Source organism: Motacilla alba, chromosome 9 (assembly GCF_015832195.1).
Source record: "Motacilla alba alba isolate MOTALB_02 chromosome 9, Motacilla_alba_V1.0_pri, whole genome shotgun sequence".
NCBI classification, from domain to species: domain Eukaryota; kingdom Metazoa; phylum Chordata; class Aves; order Passeriformes; family Motacillidae; genus Motacilla; species Motacilla alba.
This window is the reverse complement of record NC_052024.1, coordinates 19,854,097-19,871,639: the sequence shown is the minus strand read 5'-3', so window position 1 is coordinate 19,871,639 and position 17,543 is coordinate 19,854,097. Positions and strand designations below refer to the sequence as shown.

The window sequence follows — 17,543 nt, the reverse complement described above, 5'->3', positions numbered from 1 at the left end:
TGCATTTGGCTTCTGGGGTTTTTCTTTGTGCTTTTTTGTTTATTTTTAGTATTGAACATACTCTTCTGAGAGCAATTCTCCATATTTGGGGTTGTGCTCATTCAAGGTAATAGATTATTTTGTTGGGTGGTTTTGTTTTTTGGTTTTTTGGGTTTTTTTGGGTTTTTTTTGTGTGTGTTTTTTTTTTTTTTTAAGCATTGATTGGGATGCTTTTTGATCTATAGCGTCAGTCAAGGTTGTTGCAAAGAAAAAGATTCTTGAACTTCCTTATGGTCATTGGGAAAGAGAACAAAAGTCACATGATCACAATCACTGGAACCTTAAGGAAAAAAGTTGGAGGCTACTTTCCTTGATTGACTTAAGGTGCGATTTTTCATTGTTTCAAATTACTAGTGCAATTTTTCATTATTTGTTTCAAATTTTACATGACTTGTACACTTCAGATTTCTCCAAAAATCAGTCTCTTCATCAGAAAAAACACCGTTAACCAAACAAACCCAAACTCTCACAAAGCTGCCCAGGAAAGCCTTGTAATTGGGAATAACCACAGAACGTGCATGGGCTGAGATCTGTCAGGGCAGCTCAGTTATGTGTAGATATAGGTAATATTTTAGATGGAGGACAGAGTGTTTGCATTTTGTGAAGGCTGGAGGAGTGGCTGCACTGACAGTTGAACCTGTTATTTATGTTTTCCCACTGTCAGTTACTGTGCAGGCACAAGAATTCTTAGCACACAGCCTCAGAGGTGACCTTGAGGTGACCTGGAGAGACCTCCCTCTCAATAAGATGGAAGTATATATTTCACTTCTGAGTCAATCTTGGTTTTCCCTGGAGTGGGAATTGGCTATGTTGCCTCTTATATCAGTATTCAGTTATATGTGATGGGTTTATGTTATGAAATGTCCACTGGGGAACTGACCTGACAACTCATTTCAGTCAGGCCTCCATTGTAATCTCAGAGGAAAAATGATAACATTTAATCCACTTAACCACCTGGGCATGTCCCATTCCTGTTTCTCATATTAGAGAGTACAAGGAAAAAAAAGCAAGGCCAAATCTTCTAGTTCAGGCCATTCTTGGATTGCAGGCTGAAGGAATCTTCATGAGACATTAGAGTTTAATTAGTCTGGAGCGTCTGTGTAGAAATTGCTGTCTCTTTCCATGGTAAGGTGCTGTAATGTTCCTTCAAAAGGAGATACAAGGAAGGCATTTGGAATGCATTAGGAGAGCTGGGATCTGGCCTCCTCTTCCTGCCCAAGAACAGTCCCAATCCAAGCAGAATGTATTTTTTTAGTGGTTTGGAATACCTGTGAGGAGTCCAAGTACATTGTTTGCACGGCGCTTCACACCTGACATGAGTGGAAGCATCTTTAAAAGATGACGTTTGCTCTGCTCAGCAAAGTGGGGCTGGAAATGTGAGTACAGAAATTTTCATTGCAGAGTAGTTAATTTAAATTTCATCACTTCTCAGTGTAGTCTTACTCATCAAAAAATAGCTAATTAGGAAAGGTTAAGATATTAGTATTTTAAAAAATGTATGATACACATACATTTTGCTGGGTCATTTGTACACACAATAGAATGTTTGCAAATGCCTTTTGTTTCCATATATGCTTTTTCAGAAAAAAACTGAACTCTTTAGAAGTGCAAAATGAATCTTAAAAAAAGTGTAATGTGAATGAATTCTTAATTTTAATGATAATTTATTTCTTTTTTGTTATTTGCAAGTGTACCTGACTGGATGAACTTTGATGTGCACACTGTACAGATTCAGTGAAAGTTGCAATGACAAAATCTGACATTGTCACTGAATGTGCTTTATTTTCTTTGGAGTTGAAGTCAAGGCATACAGAAAATTCAGAAATAAGATTTGCTTCTGACCTGCCAACAGAGCAGAATTGTTCAATACTTGGTGATACCAGTGGTAACAGGGCAAGAGTAGCTTAAATTGCCTATTTCTCCCTTTTTCTGTTCTCTAGCAAACAGAATAAAGCTACAAGTATGTTATTTGATTACAAGAAGACCTAAGTTTTCATATCCAAATTAGTTTGATTGTTAATACAACAGATCTTCATTCTCAGTAAAGAGATCAGCTTGATGCAGTGAGGTTTCCTGAAGAATATAGAAAAACACCACTTCATGTTAAGGCACAGTAAAACTCCCTTTATTTAATATAAAAACCATACTTAAATGTGTTGCACAGTACATTTTACAGAACAATTCCCCTTCAGGAAAAGCAGCCATGGGTGGTGTTTGATCAGGTAAAACTCTCACATGACAATAAGGTAATGGCCATCACATGGCACCTGTATTGTTGCGATCCTGTCACCGTGAGCTGTCATGGTGAAGTGCAGACGAGTCTCTCATCCAGATTGATCTGCTGCTTAGTCTTCTGTCAAGAAGTTCTTGTTGACCAGAAAAACCTCTGCTCCTTTCTCTCACTGTGAGAACATGATGTAAGAAATGCCCTTTGTCAGCCTGGTATCCTTCCTTGGCACAGCTTGTGCTTAATGCAAGAGGATGGGTTGCAAAGCAAGTAGGAAATAATATTTTTTTCCCTGGTATTCCTAGAAATGGCAATCATAGGTGTCTTGACTCCCTGAAGTGGAGGATATGTCTGGAGCAATTTAATTATAATCATGACTGTTCTGTGAAATGGGGTATTTCAATTCTGAGTCTGTTTATCTCTGCAATTGCTTTTGGTGATGAGGTCCTCTATGTGGATACTTAAACATTTCTTGATATAGAATTGGACATTGGAAAGCAGGCATATGAAACTCTACTCATGCTTTACCATTTATTATGAGGTGGGGAAAAATAAGAAAGATATACAAAATATTCCAGCTTGAATGTAAATCTGAACAGCCCAGAGTAACTGATGTAATTCTGAAGATACCACCTGCCTGCTAAACATTAGTCTTCACTCTTTGAAGGTATTAGAGATTTTTTTTTTTGGTCTCAAGATTAATGGACAATGTGATGAATTCTTAGCAAATCTGTGCTCTTTAAAAAACACCTAAAATTTTTTTGAGCTTTTATTCTATTGCTGAATTAAGCTAGCCGGTGTCTCACGGTCATGGTGTGTTACATGATGATTTATTTAGCCTCTGAAGATGTTTGTAAAGGATGGGGGAAAAAAATGTCTCTAATATTACTATGGTCCTGTTCTCTAGTTTAACTTGAAGAGGAAAAAAAACCCAACCCAACAGAAAACAATGCCCCTCAAAAGAGTGTCTTCAAGAAAATTTATGTTATTTTGTTGCAGAAAAGATATTAAATAGTAAGCCTGGAACTTTACATCAATGACTGTGAGATTAAATTAATATAAGTATTTCTAAGACAGCTTTCAAAGTGTTGTTTTCTAATAATCAAAGATTATCATACTGGGAGCAAAGAGCTGATCAGGGTTTTACTTCAGAGCTGCCTCTTCAACTCAGTATCTTCATGGAATGGCATGTGAATAGATCATTCCCCTCAGAAGTCTTGTGTGAAAGCACAGTTTAGTAGATGCTGGCAAAAACTCAAAAAGGTAAATTTGATTTTAAAACCCCTGTCATCCTGCTCTAAATATCTTAACTGCGTGGGCCCTTGTTGGAAAGATGAGTATTAATCAGCTTCACTGTTTGTTTAAATTGTGTCTATCTATCCAATTAACTGTCTTTGTGTACTTTGTCTATTTTAGGGTTAATCTTTAGTATTTGCTATCGAAAAGAATCACAACAATTATGTGTATATTATTTTTCCATCCCCTGAGGGAATTAGGTTCATACACAGTGAATCACAGAATCATTTAGGTGAGAAAAGACCTTTAAAATCCTATAGTTCCCTCTCCAAACCCACTGCTAAACCATGTCCCCAAGCACCACATCCACACATCTTTTAAATCCCTCCAGGGATGGTGACTCCACCACTTCTGGGCAGCCTTTCCCAATGCTTGATAACCCTTTTGGTGAAGAATTTTTCCCAATATCTAATTGAAACTTCGCTGGTGCAATTTGAGGCACTTTCCTCTCATCCAGTCACTTGTTACTTGAGAGAGGTGGCCAACAAATAAAGGTCAGAAAGCCTGACTTTGAGTTTCTTACCAATTGAGGGTTATTGGCATTGAGGGTGTTACTTTGGTGTAAGGCTGGTGCAGTTAAATGCAGGCTTAGGCGTGAGAATTTCAGTAACTACCAATTTTCTAAACAGAATGGATAGAGATGCATTTTCTATTAGTAAGAGATGCAAAAGTAAGTGTGCCCTGTAACCCTGAACTGGCCTCCTTTTCACCTTTTTAGTTAGAAGCAGTAGTAAGTACAAAATTAGTCACCACTGTCAACAAAGAGAAGAAATTAATGGCTGAGAACAGAAATTTCTGTTTGTGGGTGGGTTTTGTTTTTTTTTTTTACTCTGTCTCTTTGCTAACTTATTCTCTCCTGGGCTAAACACCAGGTCCTGTCATTGTGGTCTTCATTCTGTGTCAGACCATTCATCCATTACATGGTCCTGTAGTATAACTTGGTGTTGAGGTGGAGCTTTTATTTGGGTTTTTAGGTTGGAGGCTTTTGGTTTGGCATTTGTTTGGTTTTGTGTTCGTTTTCAGTTTGGTTTTTTCTTTTCCCCCAGAGTGAAGTTGTATATTTTTAAAGACTTTTTCTGCAAGTTCTGTCTTAGGAGTTACAGTGCTGTAACAGATGTTGATTGATCATGAGTTTTATTGTATTTCTTTTTCATTCATCTTATAACTGCAGTATTCTGTTTGTCATTTAGAAAGTTTAGTGGAGTTCTAGGAGCTGTAAGTGGTGCTAAATCTTTTCTGTGGGCCCATCGGAGGGAACTATGTTTTTAATGTACAAGGTTTCAAAAGATATTTTCTTCTGGTCTTTCTTTTCCTTCCCCAAAAAAATTGTCAGAGAAAGACAAAAATAATGTTCTGTCAGTGACCTAGTTGAGAAGAGTGACAGAGCAAGGGTTTTACTACCACATCTTTTTTAACCACCCTTGTATGACCTTGTTTTGTTATTGAGGTCTTCCTTTCCTAATCGGGAAAAAAAATCTTAGTGACAGCAAGTTGGACCTATTTTTCACAGTTTATATTTTTCACTTTATTTTTTAAGACAGGGGAAGGACATAATTTTGGATTGATGTTTTGGAACTAATTGTAGACTGGTGTTACTGAAGAGGAGCTGGGGGTTGTTGGTTTGGCCTTTTTTTTTTTTTTTTTTTTTTTTTCCCTTCCCTAACTGCTGGTGAATGAATGACTTTGTAGTGCTTTGTGACTGCCAAACTAATCCAGCTGCCTTCCCTGTTCTCATCAAGTGCTTCAACCTTGGACCTCCTTCATGTAGCTCTTTCTACTATTTCATTTTGGTGAAATGGGCTATTTAGTAGGTCACAGGAGGAGGCAGAGCTCTGTTTTACTGATGTGCTGAGTGGAAGGCAGTGAAAAAGAAAGGACCTAGGAGGACACAAAAGCTGCACATGTTGGCTTTTTCAGCTGTTGTATCTTTTGTGTAGATTGCCCGCAGTTGTGCTGTACCACAGTTATATATTAAGTGGTGCTTCAGTTTATTACATATTCCACTTTAAACCTTGATGTGCAGTAGGAAGGATGTATTCATGATATGTCCTGTGTAGCACAGTTCATGAATGAGTTCTTGTGGAAAAAGAAAAATTCAAGTTTCTGAAATGTCAGTAAGGAAATACAATCAAGCTGAGCCTAATTTTTAATTTTGGAATTTCTAGGGGAGCTTAGGAGCGGAAATCAGTACTGATAATTTACAAAGAGCTTTTATTGCTAAGGTTTGTAATAACTTCTTTAATATTTATAGTTCTTGAAATGACTTTATGCACTGGGGCACATTCTTTATGATCATTTCTTTTATCACTCCTAGTTTGTGACTGTTTTTCTAATAAGGAAGATAAATAAGTTCATTCTGAGTATTGATTTACTTAAAGGCATGCTAACCAAGTAGTTAAACACTGCTCTTTTCCATAAATGAAGCTAAAATATTCATTAACTAATTAATAATATTCAGTTTTCTTAGTTGATATATAGATATGCCTGAGGCTTACATATAGCGCACTCTATATCTTTATATGTTCTACTTGGAAACATAAAGTTAAATAAAATGTAAATTTAAAATACATAACAATGTTATGCAGTCTCAAAAGAGACTGTTACATTACATCCAAGGCCTTCTTTTAAAAGCATGAAACCTGGATGCAATGTAATAGACCAGGAAAGGGTTGAGCAGGGAGTATGCTTTGTACTTAACAAAAAAAAACAAAGCAAAAGGCTACACTTTTCTAGTACTAGTAATTGGATAAGAATTGTAAGAATAATAAAATAAATGGATATATATTGGTTTTGCACAGGTCCAGTTGAAGGCAGCTATGTTTTAACAATGTAAGAATTGTGCTAATATGAAATTACTCGGGGCAGCAAATGTGCCATAAGTGCAAATCTCTGACTGATTGCTGAGAGCATCTGCTGATGCCTTGGTGGATCCCATACAACAGCTGCACCCTTGGAGCTAGAAAAGTCATAACCCTGCTTTTATCTTGGAGATGGAAGGATGGCTTGGGCTGTTTTCATTTCAGCACTGCTAACGTCCAGTGTTGGTACTGGAAAATACATATTCCAGGTACCCCAGGGATATTTATATTTTAGTGGAGAAAAGACCATAGAGAGAATCAAAGGTTATGAGTTTATCCTGCATATGAGGCACAGTGAGAGGTGTTTATACAAATTAGGTATTTCCCCTGCTCTCTGCTCATCTTCTCCCTTACTCTGCTGATATTTCGAGGGGGGTTGGAATGAGATGAGCTTTAAGGTCCCTCCCAAGCCAAGCCATTCTGTGATCCCATGACTGGGATATCTCCTGGCTGGGAGCCTGCTGCTGGAGCCCAGAGCGAGAAGAAAAAGATTGCAGAGAGTTGAGAGCCCCCTGAGGTTGGGAGCAGGTGCCCCAAATGTTTGTGGTGAGCAGAGTGGCTGCAGGCACAGTGGAACTGCAGCCACCTCCCCAGGGGGGTGCTGCTTTTTGTGGTTTTGTGCCCTGCACAAGGTGCAGAAGGGTGAGGGGAACATGAAATTAAAACTTTCTGGGGGACAAGTGCCCTGTGCTGGGATAGTGTTTGAAAATGAGATCTGCTCATCTTAATTTTTCTAGTGGTAGGAAAAAAATTAAATAAGAATAAAGAAAAAAAAAGTAAGGGGACATAGTTAGATTTGACTTTGGTCTGTGACTCTGTTGGCAGTTCAGTGGATTTTGGATTAAAAGTTGGGTAGAATGCATAAAATCCAACAAAGGGTCTAATCAGTTTATTCTTGATGATTTAGCAAGATTATAATTATATCTTTGTGTAATTGTTTTTTGTATGATGGATCTTCAGCGTTATTCTCTCTGTAATAGAGTCTAAACATAGACTGGAATAACCATAAACATAATCAGCAACAACAGTTTCAGTGTGAACAGGGAAATGCTATTGGCTTTCTGGAGGTTGCTCATCTGGACATTCACACAGCCTGTTTCTTTTTAATGTTTACTGAATATTTAATGATACTTATTATGCATACAGTGTTCCTCTACATGCTTATTTAGAAGTGAGTAGTATTTTCTGAAGATGTAGGAATGCAATAGCAATACGAAAGGCTTTGTATTATATACTCATCAAATAATGGAGCTTTTTTTTTTTCTGGACTGTAAGCAATTCAATTATTTTGTTTCTGAAATAAATTAAGTAAAGCTTATTGAGTCCAATCAGCCCTTGTTTCTAGGGAATTGTAGTTCAATTTCATTTTTAATTAGATTGAACATTGTGAATTTCTTAGCAGTGGTAAGCAAGATCTGGCAATAAAATATGCACTCAATTTGTATTAAAAGTTGCTAAAATCTAGTACAGGGAACTGGCAGTATATCTGGCTTATGTTTAATTGTCTAAATATCCAATTGTGAAAAATTCCATTTTTAAAAACTGCTGATGTGTAACAAATTACTTTTCTTTGATAAAACTGTATAGAAGATGAGCAGGCAGCAAACAGGAAAAAGTATGGGACAGAACATTCAGTTCTTGATAAGCCTCATACCACATGTAGGAGCAGGATGTTAAAATTTTTTCTGTGCAAGAATTACAGAATTAAACCCAGATGATTTTTGGGTTGGGGGCTCGCGGGGGGAAAGTCTCCAAAGGTTTTTCCTCAACTGGCACAGCTGTCCAGTGTGTGGATTTCCAGTCAAACCAGCACACAAGAAGCTTGTGACCAGTGTTTGTTGAGAAGTCTACTGTCCTTGAATAGCATTTACCTGGCAGAGGAATGTGCTTGAAAATATAATGGATGGTAAACTGATGTGCAGAGTAGCTCTTACTCATCACTGCCATACAGCCCCATCACTCAAATGCAGATTTTTATGATTAACATTGTAAGATTCTTACCCTTTCCTTCTGCTTTTCTTCCCACAATCTGTAAGACATCCAAGAAATACAAAAGGAGACTCTCTCTTCCCTGGAAATAATTTTCTAGATATTAAAAAAGGACAAAATTTTGAAAATTGAGAGTTGTGAATGCCAATTTTAGTTTGAAAAGTGATTACAGAAAATGTCTTTAAAAAATCTCAGCTATGCTTGTCAGATTCTTTCCACAAATAAACACACTTCATGTTATCATTTCTCTCATAGTAACTACATCAAAGTCTTAAGGTCTTGCCATGATACAGAGCAACTCTTGATTTTGTATTGTTCCTATATATGTCACTGTAGGGCAGGAATAGTTTGATAAATTCCATTGCAATATGTTTTCCCCCTTCTAAGACCTTTATGGCAATAGCCTGTCATTTATGAGACCACTGTGTATGCATTTATAGCTGTTGGAAGTTTTATGCAGCTTAATCCCTTTCCCAGCCCTGTTTGTTCAATATAACAATGATGCCATTCCTCAGGCAAGGGCAGTGTTTGAGCTGGAAAGGAAAGAAGTGTTTCTTTTTATGGTCCCCATTAAACTGGCTGCATCCTCCATCCCTTTTCCAGCCTTAGCACAGCACCTTGAGGGTTGATCAGCAAAAGCCAAAACCTCTTCAGACAGAGTTTTGCCTCCAAATTCCTTCGAACATCCCTTGATGTTTGTGATGGGGAATCCTGGAGCATGATTAAACACCAAGTGCAATATTAAAAATACCAGGTGAAACCAAACCTTACTTTGTTAAAAACTTGCAATTTGGAAGTGTGGTATGTAGATGAAGATATGTGTATTTAAGTGGCTTTTTCCACCTTGAGTTTTGTGTTACCAAGCCCCTTCCAAATGCTCTGTATTACAGCAGGTAATAGGTAGTAGAAGATAGCAGCATCTGATTATACCCACAGCATCTAAATCTTACTTTGTACTCAGTGTGCTACAGAAATAAAGATACTGTGTCAGTGAGATCTTTCAGCAGGTTTAAATGTACCGTTGCTCTTGCTTCGTGATTTTGCATACTGCCAGTCAGTCAAATGAGCTGGGAGATCCTTTCAGAGCATCATGATTTTAATTGGGACTTCAGCAGAACAGAGTAATTAATAACTGTTAACCTGTCCAGTAAAGCTGTGTCTCAGATTGATGAACCATGTCTTTTGCACATTGCACTATGAATTGAAAAATGCAGCAGTTAAAAACTGATTACTGTTATTTGTCTAATTAATGCGGGTCATTGCACTGAAGTATAATGACAAGAGGAGATTTTTAAAACATTAACATATTTGATTTTACTCTGAATAATATGTATTAGGTACAAACAGGTATTTTTTCATGTATTTTTGATATACTTCTTTTTTTACTGATTAGTTTTTCTTTATTTTGGTTTCCATGCTCCATATGTATCATGCCTTTGAATATAAAATTCTGCATGCATTCTTGTGAGGCTTACCCAGAAGGGACAGAGAAAAGGGGATCACAATTATATAGAGATATAAACAGGATATTGTTTCTTATTTTATGAATATGTTATGTCCATGGTTTGCTTTGTTAGCACTGATTTGACTTGTAATAAACAGCGAGGACGTGAATCTGCCTTCAGGAAGAGGAAGAGTTTTGGCCTGAAGTTACATGGAGGAGGTTGTATGTTAGAGTAACAACATGATCCCAAATTAACTTTGCTGTCAGTAGCTGACACTTAAAGGCCTTTGTTGTCTAATGAACTGGGATGTCATTAACACTTAGGCAGTCATTGTGTAAAATACAATCTTTGCAATTCTGTGTGCAGCTTTAAGGAGATTTAAGTGGTGTAAACTGCCATTTTAAGTGTTAAAAAAAATCTCCTTAAGACTCTGTTAGTGCTTGTAGCCAAAGCATGTTTTATCTCTTTATTTAGGGTTCTGTTACTTTGCCAGACACAGACATATTTTTGATATAGAAAAACCTTCAAAAACCTCTGAGAAGTTTCAGTGAGCAGCCTAATATTATCTATTAGTGTGATTATCTGTGTATAGGAGTGAGGATACACTTTCAGTGGTGTGAAATCCATTCACATGAATGACTTCTGGAGATGAGAATCCCATTTTTAGGCACATTTGACTTCAGACAAGAAGGTCTGCTTAAAGGGCTTTTTGAAATGTAGACTTTTAAAATGTACTGTGATAGTACATGATGCATACCAAGATAGAAGAGAACTCTTAAATACTGTTGTGCAATTAATTTATATTGTTTCATTTACTACTATGTAAGGATTGAAAGAGTTGAAAGCAGAATTAGATAAGAAAATGCCACTGGATTTCTAGTGACCCTAATAACAGTAGGGACCCTATAGTAAAATTAAGAGATCTGGATTTTTTTTTTCCTAGTACTAAAATTTGATTTGAAAATCTCTCTACAAGTGATGGAACGTGTTTGGAAGTTGTTTTATTTTAAATCAGATTTTCCAGACACAGTGCTTCTTGTTTTGAGTAAGAACTGAACCTTCCATGATGGCAAAGTCACTTGCTATATAGAATTGTAAGCCAATGTATCTTGTTCTGAACTTCTTTATCTTAAATAATGTATCAGTCAATAAAAGAACAGGTTGTTCTATGGATTAGTGAACAGGTTTTTCACAGCTCTCTTTCTTGAGGCTGGATTCTGTGGTGTCTAATCTGTGGACAAGTTTCTGTATTCGTTTACATCTGCCTCTCTGTCTCTTGATTTCTTCCCTGTTTTTTCCCTCTTCCATTAAGGAGTAAGCTCTTCAGTTTTTATTAATGCCTTCTCAGTCCTGTATTAACAGCATCTGCCTGTTGTCTGTTCAACATCCCATTTTCATTGAACTTGCAGGGAATATACTGAGATACCTCCTCCTGTGAAATAAGTTTTCTGTGCCAACTAATCTGTGGCTCAGTCATTTCTGTGGATCAGGACACAGAAATGGACAGGCTTAGAACGTGGACTTAGGCAATATTTGTCAGTAATAGGGCTGGTGTTGTACCTCATAAAGCACAAACTGCACTGCTGTTACTGTAAACACCATGAGGGGGAGAATTGTCTGTGGAGTGGGTTCTTAGAAGGTTTGTCCATATTTTGGAACTACTTGCAAATATGGTGAGAAGAATTGCTAATAATAAGAAGCTATTTAAATATGCAATTAGCAGGTTGATATAAACCACAGTAACTTGCATCATCTTTTTTTTTTCTTTTTTTCCTGATGCATTCATAAGCATTGTTAACCATCACTGTTAGGAATCATGCATTGCTACTTTCTAAATTATTTGTAGCAGAACTGTTGCTGGGAATCAACAAATGGGAAGGAAAAGATGCCATGCTTATTTAATTATCTTTAATCATTGGGGTCTTGCTGGATCAGAGGTTCTAGAAACAGGATCTAAGCTGTTCAGATGCAGTGAGAGAATAGTGTAGGAAACCCTCTGTACTCATAGTTGCTGTAAGCCAGGTGAGACCAAAGTGTGATGTGATTTTCTGCTCTCTGCCCATGAAATGACAGCTTAAACTCAAGCCCAGATGTGGCTCCTATGCACAGAACATCAGAGTAGTGCTGCTTCAGTCACGCTTTATTTTCAGCTGGAAAGGGAGGGTACTGCTGGAACAGCTCCATGCCTCAGTGTGCATGTTTTTAATTTTCTAAAGCTCTGGGGTTGGCAGGTAACCAGTCCAGTGTAGCCCCTGGAAAATAATGAAGGCTGATTACCTGATTGGTTTTGTGCTGTGTGGTGCTTACAAGGTGCAGGGATGGTCTCAGCTGAGAAGAAGAGAACAGGGGAAAAGATCCTCAGAGAGTCAGACTTTGCACTCAGGTGGGAGATAACAAATACAGCTTGAGGCCAGTACCTGCTGCACTGCTTCCCTGCTTATCACCAGTCACTGATGGGCAGCTCTTATGCATGATGCTAGAGGTTCACAGAGGCTGCAGTGTGTTCTCTCTGGTAGGTTTGTCCTGTGTTCAGATCATTAATACAACCCCATATTAAGTGTTCATTCAGGTGCACACTGGCCTCAGGTGAGCTAAAACACATTGAAGCCACCTGTGAAAGGCAGTGGCCCCTGTTTCTTCTTTTCTTTTTCCTCAGCAAATAGTCATGCTCAACTTGCTTATTTTGGACCCAATACCTGCCAGCAGGTTTGTGGCCAAAGTGCCACAGTAAAGCTTATCTGAGATGTGGAGCAGAGACCTGGGCTCTGTTACCGGTGTGCCAGTGCAAAAGGGAAATGTTTCCTCTGCCACATCTCAGAGATGGAGCAGTTAAAATGGAGAAGCAGCTTTGAGTTTTCCCCTTAGAGCCAACGTGAGTTCTGTAGACTGTTGCAATCTGTCTCTTCACTGCTTCGGCCGTATCATCTTTAAAAGGCAATTTAATGGTCCCTGGTGGTGTGTAGAGTTTACAAGGCTAAACTGTCCCCAGGTACATGACAGGGCCTTTGGTAAAGCAGCAGGTGTCTCATATTAGATTAAATTGAGTCCAGAATGTTTTATGTGGTGATTTAATATACTGAACCCAGTCACATTTTTTAAGGTAACTCTAAGAACTGAGGACTTAAGCAGCCATAAATAACTAAAGGGTTAACAGTGGGCACCAGCATCTGTTTTCAAGTTGTTCTGAGATGTTTATGGCTTTGGGAGAGGGACAATGCATACATCCAAAATCATAAGGAGCACTTTTTGCTGTTGGATGGTTTTGCAATCTAAAATAATCCATTCCTTTGAATAGATGTGCACTGGTTTACCTGAAGGAATTAATCTACAATGTTCTGCCTTGTAAAAAAATATGCAGAACCTTCTTTGGTTTCTTTGTGCTTGGACAATTTGTGGCTGGTAAAGTGTTGATGTATTTAAGATGAAAATGGAATCAACAATGCACATTTATTGTTGATATAGTTGTGCTGTCACTGTTGTAAAGTTAAAAAGCAGCAATTATAGCTGAAATCTGAAAGCTGTTTTGTGTTTTCACATGTGTGACACAACTTCTTACTAGAGATTGTAGCCATGGCAGCAGTGGTTGCTGCACTTTGTGAATAGCAGACGTGTAGTTACTTTCTCTCACTAAAACTGAGGAATAGTGTTGTTTCTCTTTAAAGTGCTGCATTTTTAAAGTGCTAAAGAGAGTTTCTAAAACTCTCTTTTAAAAAAAAAATCGGTATTTCCTGTTTTGTGTGCTACTAAATAAACCAGGAATTAATAAAAAGATGCTGGATATGGAGGCAGGAAAAGGCAATAGTTATTTTAAATCCTGCCTGTAACATCATTTAGCTGTGATGTGTCCCTAGTTCTCCCACCCTACTTTTTGTGCAATCAAATCCTGTCTGAATATCTGAATATGAATTGAAAACAGAACAAAACAATAACTAATGAACCTACCATTTGGGAAATCCCTATTCCTGCATTGGATTTAAGGTCTGTAATGTATTTTTGCATCTGAACTAATCACCTTCTCATTCTCCTACTCATCGGACTGGAGTTCTCTCAAAGAATCCCTTTTCATCTGTGGATTGCTTGTTTGTATAAGATAGGTGGGATTAAGTGACTCACAGGTTCAACTTGCATCTGCTTATCTCAGTTCAGACGAGTGTCAAGGTCTTAGCAAAGCACAATATTGGATATATTTACTTACAGAAATGGCAAATAGTACTTTGCTATTTTTAGCATATTGCAAATATTAAGCTGCTATTTTTACATTTTTTTCTGTCTTAGCTGTTGAGTAAAGCAGAACTGAACACCAAATGCTTATAAGGCTCAGACTGAATACCATATATTCATGTAATTTACATACTTGTAAAGCCAAAAAGAACTGTGCATAAACATTCCTTAATACCAGCAGCTAGGAGATAAATCGAAAATTATATACATGCACAAGAAGAAAAAGAAGGTTCTAAAATGTAGAAGGAGGAAGACAATTGAACTGAGAAACAGAGGTGTAGTAAAAAGTCCTCAGGTGCCTGTGAAATCAGAGTTGTGTAGGAACATCATATACCTGCAGTCATTCCTCAGATCCTTTGGAGACATTTGGAAAGTCATCAGCAGAGCAGCCCAGTGAATTGTAAGATAATTCTTAAATACCTGAATTACTTCTGTCTAAAAAATTACTATAGCTTTGTATCAGTGAGTAGTCTTCAGTCAATTCCAAATATGCAGAGCATTGTGCAGAAAGGTCATCTCACTTCATGGGAGTATTTGCCACATTACAATTTAATTTTGGCCGTTTCGGAATAAAATCCTCTTATTTTTCAGTTCTCTGTGAAAAAAACAAAAACTGAGGTTTTCCAGTCAAAAAAGCTGCTGCAGGTTATGGTACTTGGATGCTTTTGTCCGTGACTTTGGGGAAGTTTGCCTGATATCCCAGCCCAGATGTGTGGCTATTTGGAAACTCTTAATTGCCAGTTCCAATTCAAACTTTGATGTTCTAATGAGACAAAATAAAAGCTATTTTTCTGACAGGAGCCAGATACAAACATTTGGATATAGATAGATAGACTGGAGTTTTAAATTTAATCTTATTTTTTTAATGTTCTGTAAACTCCTGCTTTCTCTCTTAACTGAAGAGTAACTGTGTCCAGAAATCCTGATGCCAGTGTGGGCAAATATTCAGTGTGTGCTGTGTCCTTGAAGAGGTAAACTAGGCAAGAAAATCTAACAGATAATAACATGGAAAATGGGGAAGGTCAACTCAAGGTGTTTTAGTGACATTATTGTGAAAACTGAGGCATTTTCAGGGTGGTATTTATATCATAGGTAAACCTGTTAAGGTGCTACAAGCACTTTGGCAGTGCAGCTTGGCACAGAGCAATCTGTAGTGAGAATGTGGTGCATGGGAAAGCCTCTACCTCAGCAGTAATTAAAGAAAAAGATGTTTTTTGACACTGTTGTTGTTAATGGTCACCTGTGTTGCTTTGCTCCCTCAGCTCTCTCTGCTGGAAGATGCAGGGTTTGGTGGTGTTCTCGTTTACACTGATCCTTGTGACTTGCCAAAGACTGCAGACCTTGCTGATAAAGCTTTCATGGTCTCCTTGAACAGCGGGGGAGATCCATCCACGCCTGGTTATGCCAGTATTGGTAAGTACTGGTCAGGGATTAGTCACTTCATGTGCATTTTAATTCTCTGTAGATTGTAAGAATGGGAGTTAAAACACTAAACCAAATCTTGCTGGAAAGAGAGGCTCTGACTAAGGAAACACTGTGTAATACAGCATGGCTTAAAGGATGGAATCCAGTCTCAAAAGTGCTTTAAATTCTTGGCACAAAGTCTGCACTCTCAATAGTTTATTGTGTTTTGTATTTGAGTATTCACACACTGAACCATTATTACTACCTGCCTCTTCTTATACCATGAACAAAAGCCAGGAGTGTGAAGTACTGATCCAGGATCTGTCCCCACTGAAAGAAATATTCCCTTCATTCCATCTTCCTCTTTCATGGTATCAGAAATGAAAACTTTTGGTCAGTAGGTACAAGTGAAATGTAATTAGATATTTATATTTTTAAAGTATTAAGAAAAAATATGTTTATAGTATCTATATGCTACTCTCAATTGAATAGGATGTGTTCATTTAGCCTTGCCCAGATAGACATGGTTATTAATTACACTTCTCTAAATACATGTATTTTTGAAAGGTGGGAAATACAGAATTGATTTCAAGGAACAACAAAGTCTCAAGGAACAGCATCATCTTATATAATTTTACGTGGGGTGTTTTTGAAGCAATGTTACCAATAAATAGAAGCAGCAGCATATTTGATTTGTATGTGCTGCTTAAATCTCCATTCTGGCTGTTCAGTGAGTGTGTGTTCTGCTTCTCTGCAGCTTTTTCAGCTTTACAGCCCTTTTTACTATCTAACTATTTGGAAATGTATTAAGCAGCAGTCTGTGATTTTGTGACAAGGCTTCATCAAGAATATTTTGTCCGGTTACTGGCTCAGACATCTAAAGTTTGACTTGAATTGGCACTAAATCAACTGAGGCAACGTGGAGATACGTCATGCCTAGAATGGCAGAAAATAGAAATATTTGCCTGGTTGTCAAAGAAGGGTGTTAGCTATTCACAGCATGAATGCCTTGACAGCTCAGTGGGAAAGAAATTGCACATTTTCTCAGTGTCTCAGTGTACCTGACCCAGTGTTCTTAAAAGTGCCCTGGGAGCTACAGAGGTAAATATAACACTCTTCAAGCTTTATTCTTGCTCATTTCATGGAGCTATTTGAAAAACAGTTTGTGGTGTCTCTGTCTGGCTGACTCCTTAATGTTTTATTTACCCTACATGAAAAGTAAAGCTAATTAAAACAGATACACCAACATGAAGATGCCACTTCAGTGTTTAAACCTCATGTGTTAGCTTTCTGTCAGTAAATGATCTCATCTGCAGTGTGCATTCCAATCTCCAGATTGGGAAAGAGAAGCTGTATTATATGGACAATGGTTTACAAGTGCATTGGTGGTTTCTGGTAGAAGCCTTAGTGTGGCTTGTCTGTGGTTTGAAATCTCTGAGCAACATTCATAGGCTGGAGCAGGTTATCATGCTCAAGTTCATTTCTGTTTCTATCATTGAGTGCTATGATGAGCTGGAAAGAGCTCAAAGGACTACTTGAGAAAACCCTTTTGTTTATGGTTTTGTCACTGGAAGGTAGATCAGATGGAAGTAATTCCTGTGTTTCTGGTGATGATTTTGCTTCTCTGGAGACTGTGAATTGACTTGCTTAGAGGTAGCTCATGCCATGGACAGACACAAATGCATCTGCAGTGCAGGCTTTTTTCCCTGGGGGATGCACTTGGATGTCCAGTACTTAAACTGCCTGGTGTGGGATAAAAGAGCCACAGAGCCCAGGCTACCCCTTTCACTTTGATTCACAGGGTGTAATAAGCACTACAAGAGATTTTATTGGAAGCTCCTGCCTAAGTTATTGGCATATCTTTGACACCATCTGCACTTCACACTTTGCCAGAAGAACTGTTACTATCACAGTCTCGAGGCTGCTCCTACCAGCATTCTCCCTTTTACTGGGAAATTCCTGGTAGGATGAGTGATCCAAAGCTAGTCGTACACTTGGTGAATAAAAGGTGGGAAACTTGGATTTTTGTGCTGCTGCCTTTGTTTCTCCTGTTCTTTTAGTCTG

At 37.9% G+C, this 17,543-nt stretch overlaps 1 protein-coding gene across 13 annotated transcripts in view; it reads left to right on the top strand.

Moving 5' to 3' along the window:
* NAALADL2 (N-acetylated alpha-linked acidic dipeptidase like 2) overlaps positions 1-17,543 on the top strand; it is a 409,871-nt gene that overhangs the window by 253,300 nt on the left and 139,028 nt on the right. For all 13 annotated transcript variants that reach the window (XR_005257965.1, XM_038145641.1, XM_038145644.1 and 10 more), the window contains one exon: positions 15,338-15,488. Coding sequence is in view for 12 of the 13 variants with exons in the window: in XM_038145641.1 (XP_038001569.1) it covers positions 15,338-15,488 (151 nt within the window). In the remaining variant the exon portion in view is untranslated. The remainder of the gene's footprint in view (positions 1-15,337; positions 15,489-17,543) is intronic.